Source organism: Corythoichthys intestinalis, chromosome 2 (genome assembly GCF_030265065.1).
Source record: "Corythoichthys intestinalis isolate RoL2023-P3 chromosome 2, ASM3026506v1, whole genome shotgun sequence".
Lineage (NCBI taxonomy): Eukaryota > Metazoa > Chordata > Actinopteri > Syngnathiformes > Syngnathidae > Corythoichthys > Corythoichthys intestinalis.
This window is the reverse complement of record NC_080396.1, coordinates 42,260,750-42,283,621: the sequence shown is the minus strand read 5'-3', so window position 1 is coordinate 42,283,621 and position 22,872 is coordinate 42,260,750. Positions and strand designations below refer to the sequence as shown.

At 40.5% G+C, this 22,872-nt stretch overlaps 2 protein-coding genes across 9 annotated transcripts in view; both read left to right on the top strand.

The window, feature by feature from the left end:
• Positions 1–3,961, top strand: part of si:ch211-112c15.8 (tumor necrosis factor receptor superfamily member 1A) — a 30,467-nt gene extending 26,506 nt beyond the window's left edge. For all 4 annotated transcript variants that reach the window (XM_057860386.1, XM_057860378.1, XM_057860362.1 and 1 more), the window contains one exon: positions 97–3,961. In XM_057860386.1, the coding sequence (XP_057716369.1) occupies positions 97–431 (335 nt within the window). In that variant the 3' untranslated portion in view covers positions 432–3,961. The remainder of the gene's footprint in view (positions 1–96) is intronic.
• Positions 3,962–7,356: 3,395 nt separating this feature from the next.
• Positions 7,357–21,496, top strand: ttc34 (tetratricopeptide repeat domain 34). Of its 5 annotated transcripts, none has more exons than XM_057858904.1 (9): positions 8,101–8,120; positions 8,212–8,442; positions 11,034–12,722; positions 13,069–13,294; positions 15,118–15,310; positions 15,374–15,540; positions 16,651–16,924; positions 17,028–17,242; positions 18,989–21,496. In XM_057858904.1, the coding sequence occupies exons 3-9, from the start codon at positions 11,080–11,082 to the stop codon at positions 19,532–19,534; spliced, it is 3,264 nt and encodes a 1,087-aa protein (XP_057714887.1). In that variant the 5' UTR covers positions 8,101–8,120; positions 8,212–8,442; positions 11,034–11,079; the 3' UTR covers positions 19,535–21,496. The 5 variants fall into 5 exon arrangements, with proteins under 5 accessions (XP_057714907.1, XP_057714887.1, XP_057714915.1 ...); XM_057858932.1 differs by lacking the exon at positions 8,101–8,120 and having other exon boundaries at positions 8,161–8,442; positions 11,034–12,046; positions 12,134–12,722; XM_057858924.1 differs by lacking the exons at positions 8,101–8,120; positions 8,212–8,442 and adding an exon at positions 7,357–7,412.
• The last annotated feature ends 1,376 nt before the right edge of the window (positions 21,497–22,872 follow it).

The following is a 22,872-nucleotide window of genomic DNA, read 5'->3' as shown; positions in this document are numbered from 1 at the left end:
TTTGTATTTATTCAGGCATAAATGTACACATACTAAATGTTACGGCAGAACTTGCCCCACTCAGCATTTTGTCCGCTATCTGTTGGTTGTCCTTAGATGGTGGACTAGAGAAGCTTGGCGGGCACTGGCCGCCCATTGTCCTCTATGCTATCATTAATGAGGTTCCCCTGCGTCGGTGGAAGGAATTCTTGAGAATGCTCTCGGTGGCAGACCACCAGCTAGAACGAGTGGAGCTAGAAGCTGGCTCATGTCTCCTGGAGAAGCAGTACCAGATGCTTCGTCTCTGGAGCCAACACTCTTCTGCCAGGCTGGAACACATCTTGTCTGCCTTGCATATCATGGATTTGTCGGGCTGTGCTCAGATGCTACAGGACCGCTTGGAGAGACTTCACTGGAGGGATCAGCCAAAAGATGGAGTCATAGCCTGCTGAGACTTCAGGTCAAGTAATGGAATAGGAAAGGCTGTATTTACTTAAGACTTGTGTTTGCACAGTGAGAAACAGGGAACCGATAGGTTTTTTAAATTTCATACATAAGGGATTAAATTCCATTTCCTTTTTCTTTCAGCATTTGTTTCTAAGGCTAGGTTCATACCGCAGGTCTTAATGCACAATTCCGATTTTTTGTGATATATTTGTTTTTTGGCGTGCCCGTTCAGACTGCCTTTGTCCATTGAGCCTGTCAAAGTATCACGCAAATGCACTAATTCGCAGTCCGAGATGCGCTGAGCAAACTGACCAGCATGCGCAGGAGCATCAAAACAAATGGCTACACATTACGCACACACACACACATATACGGACAGTTTGTCACAACTCCCCGGAGTGTAAGCAATCTTGAAATGTTGATTATTTGGAGCAGAGAGAAAACCTAGCATTCTCAGGCTTATTCTCAACCCATTTTATATTTTTATGACTGTTGTCAAGCCATTTCCCCAAAGTCACGTTCAATCTAGGCGCTAATGATAATGCACAGCTGCACCGCTAGCGTAGCGCCATGTCTCTCTCGCTCCTTGCTGACGTAATTGCTGCATGAATTCCGATTTGGAGGACTTGACAGCTCAGACCGCAGCCATATTCTGGAAAAATGTGGCCCAGATCGGATTTTAACCACATACAAAAGTGCCCTAGATCAGATATGAAATGGTCCACTTTTATGCGACTTTTCCTGTTCAAAAGGTCAAGTTAATGCCTCACTCGAGTCAGAAAAACACGAAAAAATCTGATTCGTGCATGTTAAAGCCAGAGATGGAAAGTAAAAAAGTACCACGACTTTATTGCAGCACTTAAGTGGAATTTGATTTTGTACCTATGAGCCCTTGTACATTTAAAGATCGGCATTTACTTAGCCTCGAAATTTTCGGGGAAACTAAAGGCTACTAGGTAAATGCTACTCGCTGTAGCATTTACTTACAGTATCTGATGTTTTTGTGTTCAATCACAGTATTCCTTCGTCATGATGGAACTATTTACTATAAGTGATTGTAGGTGCTTCATTTTGATAAAAGTAATCCTCTTCTGCCATCTTGTGGCCTCTGTATGCAAGACAATACAACCGTAATAGCGTACAGCACGAATGCTATTATTAGACCGTGATGTCACCATCATAACGCAGAAGTGGGACATTATAGACACGCCCTTGCATACAAACCATATTATTTCTGCTCGTTTTCTCTGGTAACATTTCAAAAAAGAACATGCCTTCAAACACTGCTGCTATGGAACTTGTAGAAGAGACATTACGACATATGAAGGATGTTTTCTTCATACATTTCCCAAAACCAAAAATGTGAAGAATGGATCAACATGCGCGGACGTCCAAAAGACCAGTTTAACGTCAACAAGGTGAAACCATTCCCATTTCATCTGCAGTAAACATTTTGTTGGGGGCCATGGTCCTACAGAGGACGAAGAGTTAAGCCATTTTGATATTTTTACCCATTTTTTAGCGCAACGTTTTGCCATGCTGCTTTCGTCTGACAATGAATGACATGAAAAAAATTAAAATGGTATCTGACTGCCACTGTTACCTTTTCTGTTGTAAAAAACTACTTTAGTAACCTGAACGTGTAAATAAATTATATAATTAAGATTTGTTATGAATAAAAAAATAAAAATGTTCATTGGCTGTCACTGAGAAGCATTTGCGATCGCGACACAAAAATAGCAATGTAAATTGCCCCCAAGAACGGTCAGAGATGTAAGACAACCAGAGGATATAATAATAAGAAAACCAGGGCATATGGTGGTAAAGGGTAGATTGCTGAAAGAAGAGAATGTCATTGTCAGTGGCGTAAGGCAATGCACACAAAAAAAAGGTGTCGATAAAAAAGCTTACTCTGGATCAGGTCGGCTCTTCTTTTTTAGCCCTCGACACTCAAGCCATCTCTTTAACTGAACATTTGTATGTTCTTCCACATCTTTACCAGTGAATTTGGCACCAGGGACATCATTTTCAGACTGAATCGGTAGGTTTAGCTCAGTAAACATCTCGTTCGTACACTATTTCCGTTCATTTACTATTACGGACAAACGGGAGGTTGACCCGCCTAGCCACAATTGCAAACGTCATGAATATTAATGAGCAAAAGTGACATGTTGCTTGCGGTATACAATTGGCAGTATCATTTACTTAGATTTTTGCTATCTGCGGCAGCACTCAGCCTCCTACACCTGCAAATCACTGCACTGCACGTTGCTTTCTTACAACGATTTATCACTCCCTATATGTGAATAGTTTTTCTGTACTTTTAACTAATGTACTTTTATTTATTTATTTGTTTTTAAATATAATTATTCTTTTTTACCAACCTTCAAATATGAAAAGAAGCTGTAATAACCTAGAAGCTAAATCAATTATGATTGTGATAATTATTGAATGTGATCTTATCAGGCAGGAACAAAAACAGGGACAGATTGTAAACCTTTAAGCATCATTGACAATGAAAACAGATTTGAAGAACATTGGAAACAACTTCATTCCGATACATAACTTAATTTAAGGGTATTGCTTGATGCTATTTTGGACTCTTTCAAGGCAAATGTGTCAGCTTTAACAGATATATATGTTTTTAATTGTTTAGTATTCTGTTATTCAATTCACAATGGCAGCAATGTTAGGAGCACAAGAACATGTTTTGAGAGGTCAAGTTGCAACTGTAATTCTAGTCTCAATAAGTCGTGATGCACAGTAAGTTAATAAAGGAAGAAAATACTTTTCGTTGATATTTTTTTTTCTCTTGCAATCTTATGCCGAGTCATTAAAATAAGTATTTTGTTATGAAATGACAAAAACAACATGTACATGAACTGACCTGACATGTACTTTATCTCTTTAGACAAGACAATCTGGCATTAACAGTTCTACACTTTTGCAAAACAGGGAAACGGGAATTCCCACAAGATATGAAAAATTTTGGGGTGGCACACAAATGCTGTCAAGACGGCAAGCTGATTGTTCCTGCGAGGCCAACTGTTGCTGACGAAACTGATGGTTTCCTTTTGTGGTGCCTGCGAGTCTCATTTTCAGATTTTTTTTGCGTGTGTACAGCTACTGACAGGAAAGAACCTGGGCTTACTGATAAAATGACAGTAATTTGTGGGTTTAATATGAATTGTAGGTTATGTGTGCGTGTGTTTCTTGCTTTGCCAAACCACGACAAATGACTCAAAATACAGTCACTCCAAAGAATGTTGTTAATTTGTGTAGGTACTGCACCTTCATTTTTTGTCTTGTTTTTTATTATCAAGTGCATACAGGTTTTTAAACAGCACAGATATTCAAAGGTTTGTCTTATTCGAAAGTTGTAACCTTATCTGTATGACTACTCCAAAGGCCAGTTTATTTATGCTGTTTGTTGTTTTAAAAGATACAAATTTATTGTAAACCTATCTGTGGTTTCTGACTGGATTATTAATTTACTGTAAACATGTGCTTTCTGACTGGATGTTTGTCTTTTTTAATAAATACATTTTGAGCACTATAGCTACCTCCTGACTTTTTAATATGGCATTAAAATAATATAACTTGAAGAGATTCTCAATTTTGATATTTTTTTTTTTTAATGAGGAATTGATGCTTATTGTGGTCAATAGTTATTTGAATAAGATGTCATGGACGCAGACCCATGCCGCCCATAAGGCGAGCTAGGCAAATGCCTAAGGGCGCAGCAGCGTCCAAAAGGGCGTCAAGAAAAATATTCAGATAATATTTGATGATAGCAGTATTCAAAAAAATTATCCAAAACAATAAAAGAAAAGAACAACAAAACCTTTCGTAATAAGTCTTTAAATAATAATGAAATCATTTTTCTAGTGTGCCTTCAGCCAGTTTCATTTTTCCTGTGATGCGATAGTTTCACCACAAACCCTAGTCTCACCACCCAGCAGACCAGCGAGTTACCTGAAGGTGCTATTTTTAGCCTTGAGCAACGGTACGGTGACAAGTCAACTTCATGAAAAGACAAAAGCCCGCCAAGTCAGAAGAAAAAGAAAGAAGAGAGCATCAACGTGAAGAAAAACGGATTTGTTGTGATGATTTTTTTTTTTAACAGCATAAGCACGTATACTTAGAGCAGCTGCAAGCTGACGGTTATTTACATAGTGTTTATATGACTTACTGCTAAAGCAAAATTATACTGTATCATTAGCCAGGCTGTTGTTTTAGAAATATTTTCTGTATTCAGCCATCTGTGGATTAGTTTCAGTTAAATTTACTCCCCCTTCCATTTTAGAGAAATTTGGACAAAGTGTATGGGGGACTAAAATTGTCTTAAAGGGGAACTTTGAAGTAAGGTTGGCCAACCATGTTTTTGAATAATATCAATGACTAAACAATTATAAACATATTTTCATTATTTTTTTTAACGCAACCCTTCCAGATTCTTTGTTTAACCCATAGCAACGCCCATGACAACGAAAATGCTTTTCGGCGGCAATCTTCGGAAATCTTCGGAAATTACGTCACACCTAGACATGCGAGGGAAGTCCACCATAGAACAGTATTGTTTGTTGCATTGCTTCTCGGTAAGATGCCACAGCGGTGTGTGGCGATGTTTTGTTCTCACTCAAACGAAAAGTTGTATGAGTGGCCAAAGGATAGCAGGGCACGTAAATGGACATCTTTCGTTCGCACGAAGCGAATGAATTTCACGCCATCATCGAGTAGTGTTCTCTGCTGCAAACACTTCGAAGATGCCTGCTTCCTTAACCGGTCTGCTTATGATCAAGGATTTGCCAAAAAGTAAGTGTGATTTTTGGATAGATGACTGATGACTTTGTCAAAGCATAGCTGCCTACTGTTGTGGAATTGAACAGTATAAGCTAGCGACGTTAGCCGAAAGTTAACTCGTGGAAATCCCCGATCATAGTTGTTGTTGCGTTCGCTAGGTTAAGCGTGTTTAAATTGTGCGTCATCTACGATCATGTCCGAAAGGGTTAATCCACTGTCAGTCGGGAAACGGGTGTGGATGTGCATATAAACGGGTCGGCGTCGCGGTAATTCACGGTCACGTTGCTGTAAGAGACACACACCGCCGTTTAGTTTGTGCACATTTATTTGTATTTGTATTATGTATTTCCACCTTCATGCTTCAAGCATTGCATTGCTTATGGACGGTTCAGCGTTCACGGTGATCGCATGATAGGCTTCTAGTTTGTGTTTTATGAGAGCCGCTGACAGGTGACAGCTGAAAAATAGCGTGTTGGTTTAGCGTAGCCATTGAGTCAATCTCGCAGCGAATCAGCGAGCGCGCAGGTCACGCAGTGAATCATGGGAAATGTAGTCTCGGGACAACACTGAAGTGGTGCTTTGTAATCTGTTCGCTTGTGTGAAAAAACTACATTTCCTCACACCATTAGACGCCAATTCCTGCCGAGAGCTGTGCCGAGCTGTGTTCTAACTTTTCCATAAGAACTGCTCCATGTGTTAATAAAGAGACAAGGTTGTCAGCGCGTCGTGTGTTCGATACATTTGTAAACAAAAAGCTCATAACAACACAATCCGTTTAAGAGACGCTGGAGTGGGAGGCGAGGAGGAGATCGGCGAGAAGCAAAACTTTGCGGTCGAATGTGGCGGCAGTCCGCTATTATTTTGTTTTCTTATTGTTGCCACAATAAAGTGGAGAAAGCCATCGAAGACTCATCTCCTTCTTTCCCCCCAACGTTTTTATATTATTATTTTATATGCACGAGAGCTGCCGGATCTGCCAAAATGAACATGAAGTCTGATTATTATTTTTTTTTAACAATGTCATCAGATAGACAAAAACATAACATTATGTGAAAATGCCTGCATCTTCAAATCATAAAAATAATAACAGCCTATATCTTACCAATGTTGTAATCTCGATGGGTCTTGTATCTATTCCATGTCAGGTAGTCTAGGCACACTGTTTGCATTCTGATTAGCGTCTGACTAATACATGTTAGATCAGACATAAAATTCCAAGCTCTTCTTCTTCCTCCAACTCTTCAAAAACTTGGATCTCCTCCCTTGCGCTCGGTCTATCGCTTATATCTCTGTTTGAATCATTGTTTGAAGGGCTTTGTATGGCGGCCGTATGTATGGAGCTGCCAACGCTGTTCCCGGTGTGACGTATCACTTCCGGGTTCGTCCCCTTTCAGGCTCGAACTTCGGAAACGCGATTATTTTGTCAAATATACAACATATAAATTATTTTTTCATGCTTTATTTGGTGGACAATGTTTAATTACTTTACTTGTGACCCTATTTGGCATGTGAAGAAATTAGTTCACACTACAGCTTTAAGGAATATTTTCATGTGATGTGAATCACTTTTACCTTGTGTTAAATTGTGCTTTTCAAATAAATTTGTCTTGCCTAAAAGTGCCAAGGTTAATTCAATAAATACACCATTAAAAGTGCAATTAATAATTTCAAAGTTCTGTGGTATGGGGGACTAAAAGTGCCACGGATTTTAATGCAAACATTTGTTATTAAATGTGTCATTAATTCATTAAAATGGCGATCACGTTCATGTAAAAAAAATATTCAGTTTATTTTTTTTGCTGTCATATATTATTCAATTCATTATTATTGGATAGTCCTGTGTAGTTGCAGTGCTTCAAGAATTTATTTTCTTTTAACTACGCTCATCAAAGTTAGTGGCCGGATCCAATAGACAGGTACAGTAGGCTGCAAGAATTTAGGCGCTATTATGGTTATGTCCTGCTGGTTTCACAATCAACAGCTATTTGACTAATATAAGGTGACATTCCACTTTCTTCTCTTTGTAGATGCTCTTCTGAAATATTTTCCCTCTACCTCTGTACATCTTCGGCCATCTTTTACAGCAAACCTATCCACATCAGCAAGTCCAGGAAAGAAGTGCACTTTCTAAAACAACTGTCATTTGAAAGTGCAATAGATGCTTTTGCATCAGTGAAGACAAGGTGAGTAAGGTTATATAGGTCAAGGTGAAAAAAAAGTTGAATTTTAAAGTGTTCTGTGTGTCTTTATATAGGTTTGTGTGGGTGGGTGTTAACAATTGTAGTTTATTTTATTCATTTGCTTTTGAAGTGTTTTTTATTGGTGCTTTTGAATAGTTATTGGGGCATTTTTCTTTTAATTTCTGCACTTTTTCGTTGTTGTCTTATATTATATAATAAATTACAAAGAGATAATGTGCTTTTTCAGTGTGAATGTTTAAATATATGTGGTGAAAATAAGGGGTGGGGGCAACAAATATGTTGCCTAAGGTACCAAAATGGTCAGGAATGGCCCTGAATTGACGTGTCATCCAATTGATAAGTCTCATATATTCGTCACATAATAGGTAAAGTACACCTAATGTTCTGGCCAGTCATTGTTGATACAGACAGTCACACAGAAAAGCAAAATAATAATGATAATAATGCCACCATACGAAAAGAAACAAAGAAAAACTTGTGTCGGTGGGACAGGAGTGTTTTGTAACCATGTCTTGTTTATGTAAGTGAATTGACATTTTACTTGGCATTCGAAATTATTTCAACCAACCGGGCCATAAAATGTGCTTTAAAGGTGCTTTAAAAATGTGAGTTATTGCTTAAAATGGTTTCGCCTCGTTGCCATGACGACCGGACCAGCGCTCACTAGGACGGACCACTGCTCACGCGCTGGTAAGACTCTGAAAGGAGGGAGAAAACAAATACAGAAGAGGTCTGACTGTATGTTCAATGTCTTTGTTTGTCTCTGTGCTAACATTTACAGCTTTTGTTGCTCAACTGCCACTCTAGTTGTCCTGGTAACGCCAAGCGCTAGATTGAATTACCGCAAATGGGGCCCACGTAGTGTTTTCCCCTGAGCGGCGGAGTGCACGACATGAGGTTTTGTTATCTTTTTAATATTTCAGAAGACATGGACTAAGGGTGAGTTTTTGAAAATTTCGGTCGGTACTGCTCTGCGACACCAAAGCTAAAGTTGCATGGGGAAGAAAGACAGGTAGGCGTTTCCAAAATCCCCACAAAGCCACATGTAACTTGGCCTATTAGTCTCCAAACATAGCAATTTTCTCAGTTCTCTTTATTTATGAAACATGCTGAATATAAATCTATATGCTGGTGGCCAACATATTGTAAGCATACAGTGGGGCAAATAAGTATTTAGTCAACCACTAAATGTGCAAGTTCTCCCACTTGAAAATATTAGAGAGGCCTGCAATTGTCAACATGGGTAAACCTCAACCATGAGAGACAGAATGCAGAAAAATAAAACAATCACATTGTTTGATTTAAAAAAAAAAAAAAAAAAAAAAAAAATATATATATATATATATATATATATATATATATATATATATATATATATATATATATATGCAAATCATGGTGGAAAATAAGTATTTGGTCAATACCAAAAGTTCATCTCAGCACTTTGTTATGTACCCTTTTTTGGCAGTAACGGAGGCCAAACGTTTTCTCTAACTCTTCACAAGCTTTTCACACACTGTTGCTGGTATTTTGGCCCATTCCTCCATGCAGATCTCCTCTAGAGCAGTGATGTTTCGGGGCTGTCGTTGGGCAACACGGACTTTCAACTCCTTCCACAGATTTTCAATGGGGTTGAGATATGGAGACTGGCTAGGCCACTCCAGGACCTTGAAATGCTTCTTACGAAGCCACTCGTTTGTTGCCCTGGCTGTGTGTTTGGGATCATTGTCATGCTGAAAGACCCAGCCACGTCTCATCTTCAATGCCCTTGCTGATGGAAGGAGATTTTCACTCAAAATCTCTCGATACATAGCCCCAGTCATTCTTTCCTTTACCCAAATCAGTTGTCCTGGTCCCTTTGCAGAAAAACAGCCCTAAAGCATGATGTTTCCACCCCCATGTTTCACAGTGGGTATGGTACAATTCAGTATTCTTTCTCCTCCAAACACAAGAACCTGTGTTTCTACCAAAAAGTTCTATTTTGGTTTCATCTGACCATAACACATTCTCCCAGTCCTCTTCTGCATCATCCAAATGCTCTCTAGCGAACTGCAGTTGTGCCTGGACGTGCACTTTCTTCAGCAGGGGAACACGTCTGGCAGTGCAGGATTTGAGTCCCTGGCGGCGCATTGTTACTGTGGTCCCAGCTCTCTGTAGGTCATTCACTAGGCCCCCCCGTGTGGTTCTGGGATTTTTGCTCACCGTTCTTGTAATCATTTTGACGCCACGGGGTGAGATCTTGCATGGAGCCCCAGATCGAGGGAGATTATCAGTGGTCTTGTATGTCTTCCATTTTCTAATAATTGGTCCCACAGTTGATTTCTTTACACTAAGTGTTTTACCTTTTGCAGATTCCGTCTTCCCAGCCTGGTGCAGGTCTACAATTTTGTCTCTGGTGTCCTTCGACAGCTCTTTGGTCTTAGCCATAGTGGAGTTTGGAGTGTGACTGACTGAGATTGTGGACGGGTGTCTTTTATACTGATAATGAGTTAAAACAGGTGCCATTAATATAGGTAACGAGTGGAGCCTCGTTAGAAGAAGTTAGACCTCTTTGACAGCCAGAAATCTTGCTTGTTTGTAGTTCACCAAATACTTATTCTGCACTCTAATTTGGAAATAAATTCTTTAAAAATCAAACAATGTGATTTTTTCCCCCACATTCTGTCTCTCATGGTTAAGGTTTACCTATGTTGACAATTACAGGCCTCTCTAATCTTTTCAAGTAGGAGAACTTGCACAATTGGTGGTTGATTAAATACTTATTTGCCCCACTGTATACACTAGTAGAGAGAAAAATATATTGCTTGACGTTATCAGTAACTGTGAAAAACGTTAGTTGCATTTCAGTGTTATGTAAATCGAAATTGTAATATCTTACACAACCACAATGATAAATGAAAAAAATAAAAGGAACCAATAACATCCTGATAAAAATGTTAGAAAAAAAAAAGGGGGGGGGTGCATGTCGTTACCAGCAAAAGATGTTCTGCACAACACACAAACAACTGTTATTGACAGCAATAGTAAACATGACAAAGATAACTTAATTAAACATAAAGTGCAGTTTTTAACTCATCCATTGCCATTTACAGCAATAGACATCCAATCCATTTGAATTTTTGCTTTCAGCCCTTCCCAGTTCGAATGGATTGGACCACTATTGCTGTTAGATGGTAGCCAATGAAACAGATTCAGATTCAGAATATTCATTGTTGCAAAAAGCACAAGGAAACTTTGTTTGGAGCATCCATACAACTAAGTTGGTAAAGTGCAAAACCCATATAATAAATACCGTTAAGTACCAAGTGTAAACATTGACACAGTATTAGACATAAGTACAAAAATTAAATTAAAGTGCATTTTCATCTAATTTCACTTTGAAAGATACACACATCAAAATGTAGGCTCATAGTAGTTAAGGGAAGCAGTTATGAGAACAATTCGCAGTAAAATACAGAAGACCGAAAAACATAAACATAGAACATCAACTGTTCCAAACTAAAGTGGGCCAAAGCACTAGCAAAAGTCACTACAATGAGTGACATTTGTCCTTCTTTTACAGTCCAACCTATAACATTTAAGGTTAATTTTTTGTGTTGTCAGGTGCCAAATATGCTGGTGTATGGCTAAGAAGATCTAATTAGTGATCATGACTGCCCTGGTGAGACCTAGCATCAAGGTTTCGAGTCTGTGTGAGGAAGCAGACAAATTGCTAGAAGCCGGCGAGTTCGTCCGAGCTACCTCACTCTACATGTCTGCCTTCAGTTCTCACGCTGCAACCACTGTGTCCCACATGCGTAAAATGGACACATCCAACCTCCAAAGGGTCATCTCGACTCTAGAAAACTGGCTTGACCGTCCTCATGAGATCTTCAGTCTCAGTAAAGGTTTGATAGCCGTGTTTCTGTCCACGCTATGCCCTAATAATCTGTCCGCCACGGTTTTCAAAATGGAGTCCCTCCTTCAGAGTGGCGGACATGGCTCTGAGGAAATTTATGCTCGCTGTACTACCCTACTTGAGGGGAAACAAAAACCTAATCCAGACACTGTTTGTTGTGTTGCACTGGAGATAACTCGAGCCTTGGCCTGCTTGTTGTCAGAGACCCACCGATTGAAAGGTTTGAAGCTTTACTTTAACTCGTACAAGAGCAACAAATGTGAAACAGTCAAATTGCTAAAGAGTAGACAAGCCTCTCAGATACCCCAAATAATAAAGGCTTTTACAGAGAAAATGCATCATTGGCATCCCTCCTTGATGCTGGACTGTGATTGTGAAGAGACCAAAAGGGACAGTGAAAAGCTTAATGATGAGGCTGCTTCTTTACTGGTGGAGTTCTTGTTGGAGCTCTCACCAGGTGATCAACAAGTGCGTGAACTCCAGGCGGCACATTTGTTTTATACAGGACGCTTCTGCGACAGTGCAGATGTGTATTCTGCTATTTTGCAGATGGTCCACCAGGCACCTGAGAGACAAGCAAAATTCTTAATCAGTCGAGCCGCCGCCTTCTACTCGGCGGGTGGCCGGGTTGCCGAAGCCTGCTTGGATCTGGGCAGAGCCTTCGATACGCACCCCGCTTGTGCCCGCATTTATTTCCAAAAGCTCTTTGCTGATCTCGGTAAGGAAGGGGCTGCTCGCAATCATCTTCGTCAACAGGCTGAAAAGGGTCTGTCCGCTTTCCGGGATGTTGTCCTTGTTCGAACAGACTTAAGATCCGCAGAGGGAGTGGAACTTTTGGACCCCGCGATTTCTCAGTTAAAGACCCTTTGCCATTTGGAGCCTGACGGAGGAGGCCGAGAATTACGAGTGCGATTGGCTGAAAGCCTTCTCCTCAGGGGGGAGCATAAAGAGGCGCTCTCAATCTGTAGCCAGCTGGTTGCTGCCAAGGATCAATTTAGCTATCAGAACACAGTGCAAGTTCTCTGTGGATACGCTCGACTTCTAACAGATGACCACAAGGGAGCGCTGGAGGACTTCCAAGCTGTTATCGAACACAATGCCCCCCACCCACCCAGCTGTGTGAGGGCTCTCTGCGGCAGGGGACTTTTGCGCATGACGGGGGGCTATCACTACTATCTCACAGCACTCGACTATGTGACGGCCAGTAGATTGCACCCACTGGAGACGGCGCTGACCGTTCGCTGTCTGGTGCCGTGGAACCTCCGCAGCCTACTCATGACTGTTCTGCTGGAGCAGGGTCGGGTCATGGTAGAGGGGGCCAGAGGCCATCATCCGGCCTCATGTGAAAACTCAATGCTGCATGCCAAATCAAGGCCAGATGAGCACAGAGCAAGGTATTATGGTTCGCATGCACTTTCAAAACATGCATGCATACATTTTCTGTCGGTTTAAAGATAAATATTAAAAGTCAAACTATTTTGGTCAAGTAGGAGTATGAATTGTTAATCTACGGTACCTGTGTAGTAAACATATATATTAATGGTTACAATAATAGCGTAATCATCCAATTGGTATTCAGTAATAGACAACACACAATCGCATTATTGAACCTAGGCTAACAAATAAAGCGTATTCACCTAATGCAACGTAAGACATGCAAAGTGGCGAGCGGTTTAGCTGGTTAACACCCAGCCAATCGAACATTGTTTTTCGCTGACTCCCACACCACTCTGACATCAGGTCTCCTGCTGGTGTTCACTCCCTTGCTATGCTGCTCATGGACCTCCAACCAGGTGCTGATGGGCCTCAGATTCTGGCAGCAGATTCCTTGTACCAGCTAGGGCGAGTGGAGGAGGCCTATCGCTTGCTGCTGCTATCCAACGGTTCAACCTGTCCTCGGGCACCTGTCCTTGCTCGACTTGCCCTGCTGCAGCTGGGTAGGGGCTTTCTTTACGACACAAATCAGGTAAAGGGCCTTAAAACATATTATCTTTTCACTTGTCAACAAATGCTTTCCCTTTTTTCTTTCTCCAATTCATTTTCATCCATCCTTTAGGTCATGCCTTTTGAAGTCATCAGTAATTCTGTATCCTTTTTTACTAGACCTCACGGCAGCATTCGAACATAGAGTCCTTATATCTCATTTAGAACATGTCATAGATATCCGTGGTAACGCTCTAAAATGGTTTAAATCATACCTACAACATAGAACATTCTCGGTAATGATTGGGGAATTTTCCTCCTCACAAACTTCTGTCTTGCGGGGTACCACAAGGCTCTATTTTAGGGCCTGTTCTTTTTGCGCTTTATCTGCTACCTTTAGGATCAATTATGAAAAAACATAGTATCGCTTTTCATTTTTATGCTGATGACCTGCAGCTTTATCTGCCCCTGACACCCAACGAAAAAACTGCTTTCGCTAAATTGATGGAGTGCATATCTGATGTGAAGCAGTGTCTTGCACAAAACTTCTTACATCTAAATGAGAGCAAAACTGAATTTATTACTTTTGGCACACCTTCTATGATGAATGCCCTTGAGCCCAACTCTGGCGCTCCGGCTGGCATTTTAAAGACACATGTTAACCCTTTCTTGCCAAATGTATCACATTTGATACACTTAGAATTTCATGATTTTGAAACTAATTCAGAATTTTGAAATATCTTTCCTCAAAAAAATAATGGATGCAAGTCAACTCATGCATCTGCAGGTTCCATGAAAAAAATAAAATTAAAAAATTAAAAAACTGGATTTAGCAACGGTTATAGATATTAGAGCTCTTATTACACATATTACTTTTTTTCTTTTTTACTAATGTGAAAAAAAAAGGTTTCATTAAGACCTTATTTTTCAAATTTTGTGATTTTCTGACAATTGCTTCATATTGCAGGCATTAAAGGGTTAAAAATCTCGGAGTGATATTCGATAGCAGGCTAACCTTTGAAAAGCAGATTAGTTCTGTTGTAAGAGCAAGTTTTTTCCAGCTTCATCTCTTGGCCAAAGTGAAGCCTTTACTTAGTCGCCACGACCTTGAAAAAGCAATTCACGCATTTATAAGCTCAAGGCTGGATTACTGCAATGCACTTTATGTTGGCCTCCCCAAGTCCTCAATTTCTCGTCTGCAACTTATTCAAAATGCTGCTGCTCGATTTTTAACTGGTACATCCAGACGTGAGCATATTACCCCCGTGCTTTCATCACTCCACTGGCTTCCAGTCCATTTTAGAATTGATTTCAAACTTTCACTGTTTGTTTTTAATTCTATTAATGGCTAGGCACCATCTTATTTATCGGAAATTTTAACCTTCCGTAACTCTGGCAGGACTCTTCGTTCGAACGGCCAGCTTCTTATACATGTTCCGAGGTCGAAACTTAAACAGTGGGGAGACCGATTATTTAGGCTGTGGAATAGCCTTCCCCCTGAAAGCCGCACCACCACGGATCTAGGTTTTTTTAAGTCTCGGTTAAAAACACACCTTTTTAGACTCGCCTTTTATACAGATTAGGATATCCTGGTTTTATTTGGTTTTATTTGCTTTATGGTTTTTAATGTTTTTAGATTTTATCGGTTTTATTGTTTTATTTGCTGGACTTCTATCGCGTTGAGCTGTTTTTGTTTCCTTTTCTTTTCTTAATGTCACTGTATAATACTTTCCTGCCTTTTATTTATCTTGAGTCATGTTTTGTTGTAAAGCACTTTGAGTGCCTTTCAGGTTTTTGTAAAGGGCTATATAAATAAATGTGATTGATTGATTGATTGATATTCTCCTTTCTTACTTTCACCTACAGTTGCTGAAAAAGCTAATTCAATGTGGCGACACGAGTTGCTTGCGGCCCTTGCTAGCGGTGGCAAAGCATAAAGATCGGGCACTTTTGCAGGCGCGCTGCCACTCTGCTGCCAAACGCATCTTGGAAGGAACAACAGACGAGAGTGCAATCAGGGAGGCAGTTGCTTACCTCTCCATTGCTATTATCATCACTGGTATTCACGCACAAAAGATATTTGGTGGTGTGATCAGGAACTGAGTAATTTCAACATTTCCAGATGGTGAGGCAACAGACTCCTTGCTGGAAAGAGGGAAATGTTACGCTCTACTCGGCCAAAGAAAGACAGCCATCTTTGATTTTAGTGCCATTCTTAAGGAGAACCCCAAACATGTACAGGCACTGTGTGGAAGAGGCTTCACATACCTCTTGCTCAACCAGCAAAAGGTACAATTTATACATCCACTTATGGACAATGTGACCCGATTATTTTTTTTTCAAACATAACTGAAGGGGCTTTAAAGCGTGATTGGATGTTCACATGTATTTTTTTACAATAGATTTTTTTATGGTTAGGTGTGCCGATACTTTTTTCCCCCTTCAAATATACAAGTGCATTTCAATAATTACTGTAGATTATAGTAAGAAAATAATTGCAGGTTTCAAAACGCCAAAAAGAGCCTTTCAATCTGAGGATATCCTTGCATCCGCTGCTCAAGCGGGGAAGAAAAAAGTCTCATGTAGCCCGTTCTCAGTTCATTCATTTAATCCAACAGGAATTAATCCAAACGCTTGTCATCCACAACACAAACAAAGGGGCAACTAAGGAGATAGAGAAAAGAAGACGTCAAAAACTGTCTGGGCTCTTATCCTTTCTCCTTCCCGCCCACGTCAACTGACTCGTCCAAAATACCTCTCACCCAGCGTTATAGAACGACATGACGTCAAAAAACCGTCCCACTAAACCAAGCAAACAAATACCAACTTGTCTTATTCGAACCAAATAAATTATTTACAATTAACATAAATAATTATCCAAGTGTTATTCTAGGCACCTACAATAATATACTTCAGTAGTTTTATTTATTTATTTCAAAAGTTCTGTCTGATTTTCAATTTTCAGCTCCTTTATGTGGACTTTGAATGTCTTCCAATGCTTTGCATGGGTTTTCTTCAGTGACTCCGGCCTCCTCTTACATTCTATTAAGACTCTGAATTTTCCATGGCTATGAATGTGAGTGTGACTGGTGGTTTGTGTATATGTGCCCTGTGATTGGCTGAAACCCTTACCAGTGTGGTCCCCATCTCACTCCCAAAGTCACAAACATATTCTATAATGGATGGGAAAAAACTTTCTTTTCAGGATAATTAACATTGAGTTTCTATTAGCTTTAAGTCATTCTGTAATCATAAAAAATAATGTGAAAAAAAATTCTCATCAATTTCAACTTCGTTTAGAGTCCATCTAGCTATTTAAAGGTGCATTTTACCTTTTGCCCCCTAAAATATTGATTCCATCTCCAGCAAAGTAAGCTTTAGCCTTTCTTATTGCTACAGGAATGCACGCATGACATCTTGGCGGCACTGCAGATAAACACTGATGAGGTCACCAAAGACTTTCTGTCACTCAAGGGCAGGGCACGTAAACTGCTCTGTGATTGGCTGCATCAGTTCTGCAGGAGCAGCTTGTCAGACGTCCTGGTCGCCAATGCTGTCCCCTGCCACGAGGAGCGGCTCAGGGAAGCTTCCATTATCTGTGCTGCTCTGATAAGCACTGACTGCACATCCCCCAGATGGCATCTCCTCTGTGTTGACATGCTTTTAGCCAAAGGTGTGACTCAGCCATTTATTACTCAACCATTCTTCTTTCGAAATTTCCTGCAGGGATCTGTATTGATATTCATATTGCTGATGTTGTGGTCTATCAACTTCAGGTGAAGTGGAGGCGGCGGGTGCCCACCTGTGCCAGGTGTTTGGCCAGGAGCCAAGAGATGCTACGGCCCAGGCTAGGTTAGGTGTGGTAGAGGCTTGGCAGCATAGCTATCGCAGTGCAGCTGGCAGACTCTGCCAGCTTGCTGAGAAAGATTCGTCATGTCTTGACCTCTTGTTGGCTCTTATCCCACTCAATCAGAGGAAACACATAGCAAAGGTGCGCCATTTCTATTCATCCGTATTTATCCGGAAATTACTTTCATGATTTCTGATAGTACTCTTCACTTTTCCAAGTATAGGAAATATATATATCATTGGATGAAAAATGTCACAAACTGTTCCCAAAATGTTTCCTGTTGGGGAATAGAAGTATATTTCTATGTGTCCACGTACCTACACTAAAGCAACGCATAATGAGAATTGTTGGTCAATACATTATGGACACACATCTCCTCCTCTGTTTACTGGGGTGGAAAAATGATATCGAGTAGGGGAATAGGGGCATTGTAAACAAGATTTAGGACAGATGAAGTCTTTTAGATTAATGGTGAAACCACTTCAACACCCTTGGCGGATTAGTTACTTTACAGTGGTGTGCAACTGCTCTTCATCCTAATTACAGATTATGAAGAACAAGAGATGTTCCAAACAAATGGGTTACCTTAACTATTTATAGTACATGTGGTAAGTAAAAGTGTTATGTATGATGCAGTACAGTTCTAAACCCACAATAATGAGCGTACTGTTAAATTACAGTAAAGCCCTTTTTATCGCTGGGTAAGGATTCCAGACTCACCAGCAACCATAGGCGGAGTTTGACTTTTCGGGCAGGAGGGGCACAACATGTTGATGACCCTGAAATGCAGTGTCAGCAGTAAAATATAAATATTATAAATATTCTTGTAAGTTATTACAAGAATATTTATAAAAATAAGTTGAAAATGAGCGTTTTTTTTTTTTTTCCCATCATTCTTGAGGAGAATTCTAAATCAGGCTACTTAGGACAGCTATACTTTTCCCCAAGATCGTCATCCATTGAATATGGTACACCTGCTGGTGTTGTGCCAATGTAGTTACCCCCGTCAAAATTGTATCCTCTGGGCGGAGCCACTGCGCTGCACTGATTTGCTTGATTTCCGTGTTTTGGTGATGTAATTGTCTACGAGGTATGAAAAGGGCCCATCCATGAAAAAAAAAAAAAAAGGTGTTTTTTTTTTTGTTTTTTTTTTTAATGTTATGATTTTACTGTTTTACTCGTTGGATGACCTATAACTGTTATTGTTGTAATTAAAGTCCTGCATGGAGTTTTCCCAGTTTAATAAACGTCGATGTCCAAAATATATAACTGTAGATCTTCTCTGGCTTCAATTAATTGTTTAAGTCGTAAGACGTAACTCATAACTAATGTATGTGTGTGTGCGCTCCCGCGACCAGGGGATACAATTTTTGACAATGGTAACTACATTGGGAAGACACCGGTGGTGGCTCTGTTGTACAATTAGTGTCTTTAGTGGGGGAAATTGAAGCTTCGCTCACCATTTTGGTGGTGCTCTCTGGCGTTTCACGGTCCACATTTTCAATCCTTGCTTTTTGCTCAGTAGTTATTGTCGCCTTTGAAAGCTTAGGTTTGAAAAAATTACGTATATCCATCTTGCCTCTTCTGTCCTCGGGTGGTTGTGGCTAAGCAAAGCAAATGACCGTCTAAGGTGCTAGTCACATGATCTGTCCGAAAAATCATTTTGAGCCATTATAAAAATATCTTCATTGATTGTTATTGTTTTTTTTTTTTTTTTGTTTTTTTTTGTTTTTTTTTTTTTTGCTTTAAAGCTTTTATAGACAATATTTTACCGGAAAACGCTTAATTTTAAAATCATCTATAGGAAAGTCACTTACATGCAATGACATTTTTCAGCCACCGGGGGGTAATGTTTTGCCTGGTCGGTGTTTCTTATTCCTATGGTAGGCAGCAGCAGAGGATGCTAGCAGGATGTCTTCCGATGGAAACTGGGATCAGGCCCTCCATCTCCTGACAGTGGCAGTACAAGCAGCAGACAAATATGATCTCCAATATCTTCGCCAGCGGGCTGCCTGCCTCGCACGACTTGGCTTACATGAGCGAACTATAGCCGACCTAGACCGAGTTCTTCAGAAACACGATGGATCTGATGCCAGCTGCTCTGACGACTCCAAAGTCTGGGCGGAAGAGCTGTGTCTTCGCGGTCGCAGCTTGGTACTGTGTTCCAGGGAAGGACCTGCTCTGGAGGACTACAGTCGGGCCCTTCAGCTCCACAAGGAGCGGACAATTCAGTGTGTGGATGAAGGTCTCGGAAGGCTTCGTTTGGCTGATTGCTTTTTGAGGGGTGCACTGCACCACTATGGTGAGCAGAAGCTCAGCAAAGCTTGGGAATTAACCGAGTGTGGCCTTGTTATGGATGGGAACAATGCAGAACTGCGCCGACTGAGGGCAAAGGTCAAACGAGAAATAATCAGCCCCTGTAATGTCAACTAATGAGGCCATAAAACAATTGGTGAGACAGTTCTGCAAGTTTGGAATTTGTAGTCTCTAAAAAAATTGCAATTAAGTTTGTGTTTAAAGTGCATACGTCCATATAGGGAATGGCACTCCAACAAAACAAGCATACTAAACTAGGGATGTCCCGATCCAGGTTTTTGCACTTACGATCCGATACCGATATTATTTTGCACTTCCGATCCGATACCGATACTGGCCGATGCCGATACCGGCCTATAGACCCTACTCACCTACGTCACAAAATGACGTGTCGCTGTATCCGGCCGCCATATTGTCCGTAATTTTTAGACTTATTCTCATTGTTTTCAATTAGTCGTGCAAGTTATAGAGCAATTCATGGAAGCCCCGGTGTTATCTGACGCTGTAAACTCATTGGATGCGTTGCATAAAAGGCGTTATGTGGAAAAGCTTCAGTTTATCCATTCGCCAGATCCATATTTGATACCTAAATCGATGTTTTCCGACCCGCTGTCTTCGCCGTCTTTGCCTGACATCTGCTAGCTACCCTGATATTTACAACTATCTTGTCCACACAAAATCAGCCTATCCTCACGAAAGTTTGAAAAACTTTAAGAGCTTGGAGGCTTATAAATACTTCGTTGCTGGTTGGGTGAAACAGGTCCTCGTCCACGAAAATTCGGCAGGAATCTATCGTGTGCTCGGGAAGGTGTGTTACGAAATTTTCAATTCAAAATCTTTTGTTCTTGCTAACATCCACTGTCAAGTCTAATGTATTTCATGTCATTTGTCAATGGAGCTAGGGCTTTTAATGTTTATATGGTTTAGCGATAGCACTCTCACTACATACATATATAATATGTAATAAATATGAAGTGCGATAGCACTACTCCAGATTGTCCCTAGTTGAATTTATTTTTTGGCCTTTGACCTCAATAGTGAAATTGTAAATTAATGTGACAACTGTCTGATTATCCCCTTATAATTATATATTTTCAGGTAGTTCATTCACAACATCTGAGTGTATGTTGTCGGTGATTAGCCTAGCAATGATCTTAATTGTGGTTGTCAGCCCAAAACCCTCTAAATATATATTAAATGCATCTTACCAGATATAAAATGACTACTACATAATCCGTGGTAGTCGTTTGGAGCCCAGTTTTCTCGTCGAATTGCAGCAGTCAATCTCCGTCTCCTCTCCGGGTCTCTCGGAATACGGTAAAACTTCAAGTCTCTCCGTCTAGCTTCTCTGTTTTTGCAACCGACCGCCACACACGACTTCACCATTTTGATTATTAATGTTAACGAGCAGAAAAACACGCCATAATAGGAGGAATTTATGAAGTGCTAATGCATTAACATGACGAGTATACGGACAACATGGCGCGGGGGCGTGGCTGTGACGTCACGTGAGTAGGGTCTATCTGAGCATGTATTAAAGTTTAAAGTTATTTAGCCTCCTTACTTAGTTGTCAGACTCACGTTGAAAAGGGTTTTAGTACTCTTGATAACAACTTGCCAGCTGAATGGCGTACCGCACGCAGGCTATTTTTAGACCGTGACGTCGCATCGTAAAGCGGAAGTAAAGCCGAAGTGGGACATTATAGACCCGCCCTAGCATAGACCCAACGTAAAAAGTGCTACTTTTCTCCGGTAATCTTACAATCTTTTGGAACTTGTAGAAACGACTCTAGACATTACGACACATGAAGATGTTTTCTTCATACGTTTCCGGAAACCAAAAACTCGAGAGGAAAAAATGTGAAGACCGAATCAACTTGCGCGGACTTTAACACCAGCTGAATCCTTCACCAATCCTTCACCACGTGAATCCATTCACGTTTCATATGCAGTAAACATTATGTTGGGTTGGCATGGTCTTTCAGAGGACAAAGAGGTAAGCCATTTTTATATTTTTAACTTATTTTTTTAGCGAAACGTTGTGCCGTACTGCTTCTGTCTGACAATTAGTGACCTGAAAAGAATTACAATGGTATATATATATATATATATATATATATATATATATATATATATATATATATATATATATATATACAGTGCCTTGCAAAAGTATTCGGCCCCCTTGAATCTTGCAACCTTTCGCCACATTTCAGGCTTCAAACATAAAGATATGAAATTTAATTTTTTTTGTCAAGAATCAACAACAAGTGGGACACAATCGTGAAGTGGAACAACATTTATTGGATAATTTAAACTTTTTTAACAAATAAAAAACTGAAAAGTGGGGCGTGCAATATTATTCGACCCCTTTACTTTCAGTGCAGCAAACTCACTCCAGAAGTTCAGTGAGGATCTCTGAATGATCCAATGTTGTCCTAAATGACCGATGATGATAAATAGAATCCAAATGTGTGTAATCAAGTCTCCGTATAAATGCACCTGCTCTGTGATAGTCTCAGGGTTCTGTTTAAAGTGCAGAGAGCATTATGAAAACCAAGGAACACACCAGGCAGGTCCAAGATACTGTTGTGGAGAAGTTTAAAGCCGGATTTGGATACAAAAAGATTTCCCAAGCTTTAAACATCTCAAGGAGCACTGTGCAAGCCATCATATTGAAATGGAAGGAGCATCAGACCACTGCAAATCTACCAAGACCCGGCCTTCCTTCCAAACTTTCTTCTCAAACAAGGAGAAAACTGATCAGAGATGCAGCCAAGAGGCCCATGATCACTCTGGATGAACTGCAGAGATCTACAGCTGAGGTGGGAGAGTCTGTCCATAGGACAACAATCAGTCGTACACTGCACAAATCTGGCCTTTATGGAAGAGTGGGAAGGAGAAAGCCATTTCTCAAAGATATCCATAAAAAGTCTCGTTTAAAGTTTGCCACAAGCCACCTGGGAGACACACCAAACATGTGGAAGAAGGTGCTCTGGTCAGATGAAACCAAAATTGAACTTTTTGGCCACAATGCAAAACGATATGTTTGGCGTAAAAGCAACACAGCTCATCACCCTGAACACACCATCCCCACTGTCAAACATGGTGGTGGCAGCATCATGGTTTGGGCCTGCTTTTCTTCAGCAGGGACAGGGAAGATGGTTAAAATTGACGGGAAGATGGATGCAGCCAAATACAGGAACATTCTGGAAGAAAACCTGTTGGTATCTGCACAAGACCTGAGACTGGGACGGAGATTTATCTTCCAACAGGACAATGATCCAAAACATAAAGCCAAATCTACAATGGAATGGTTCAAAAATAAACGTATCCAGGTGTTAGAATGGCCAAGTCAAAGTCCAGACCTGAATCCAATCGAGAATCTGTGGAGAGAGCTGAAGACTGCTGTTCACAAACACTCTCCATCCAACCTCACTGAGCTCGAGCTGTTT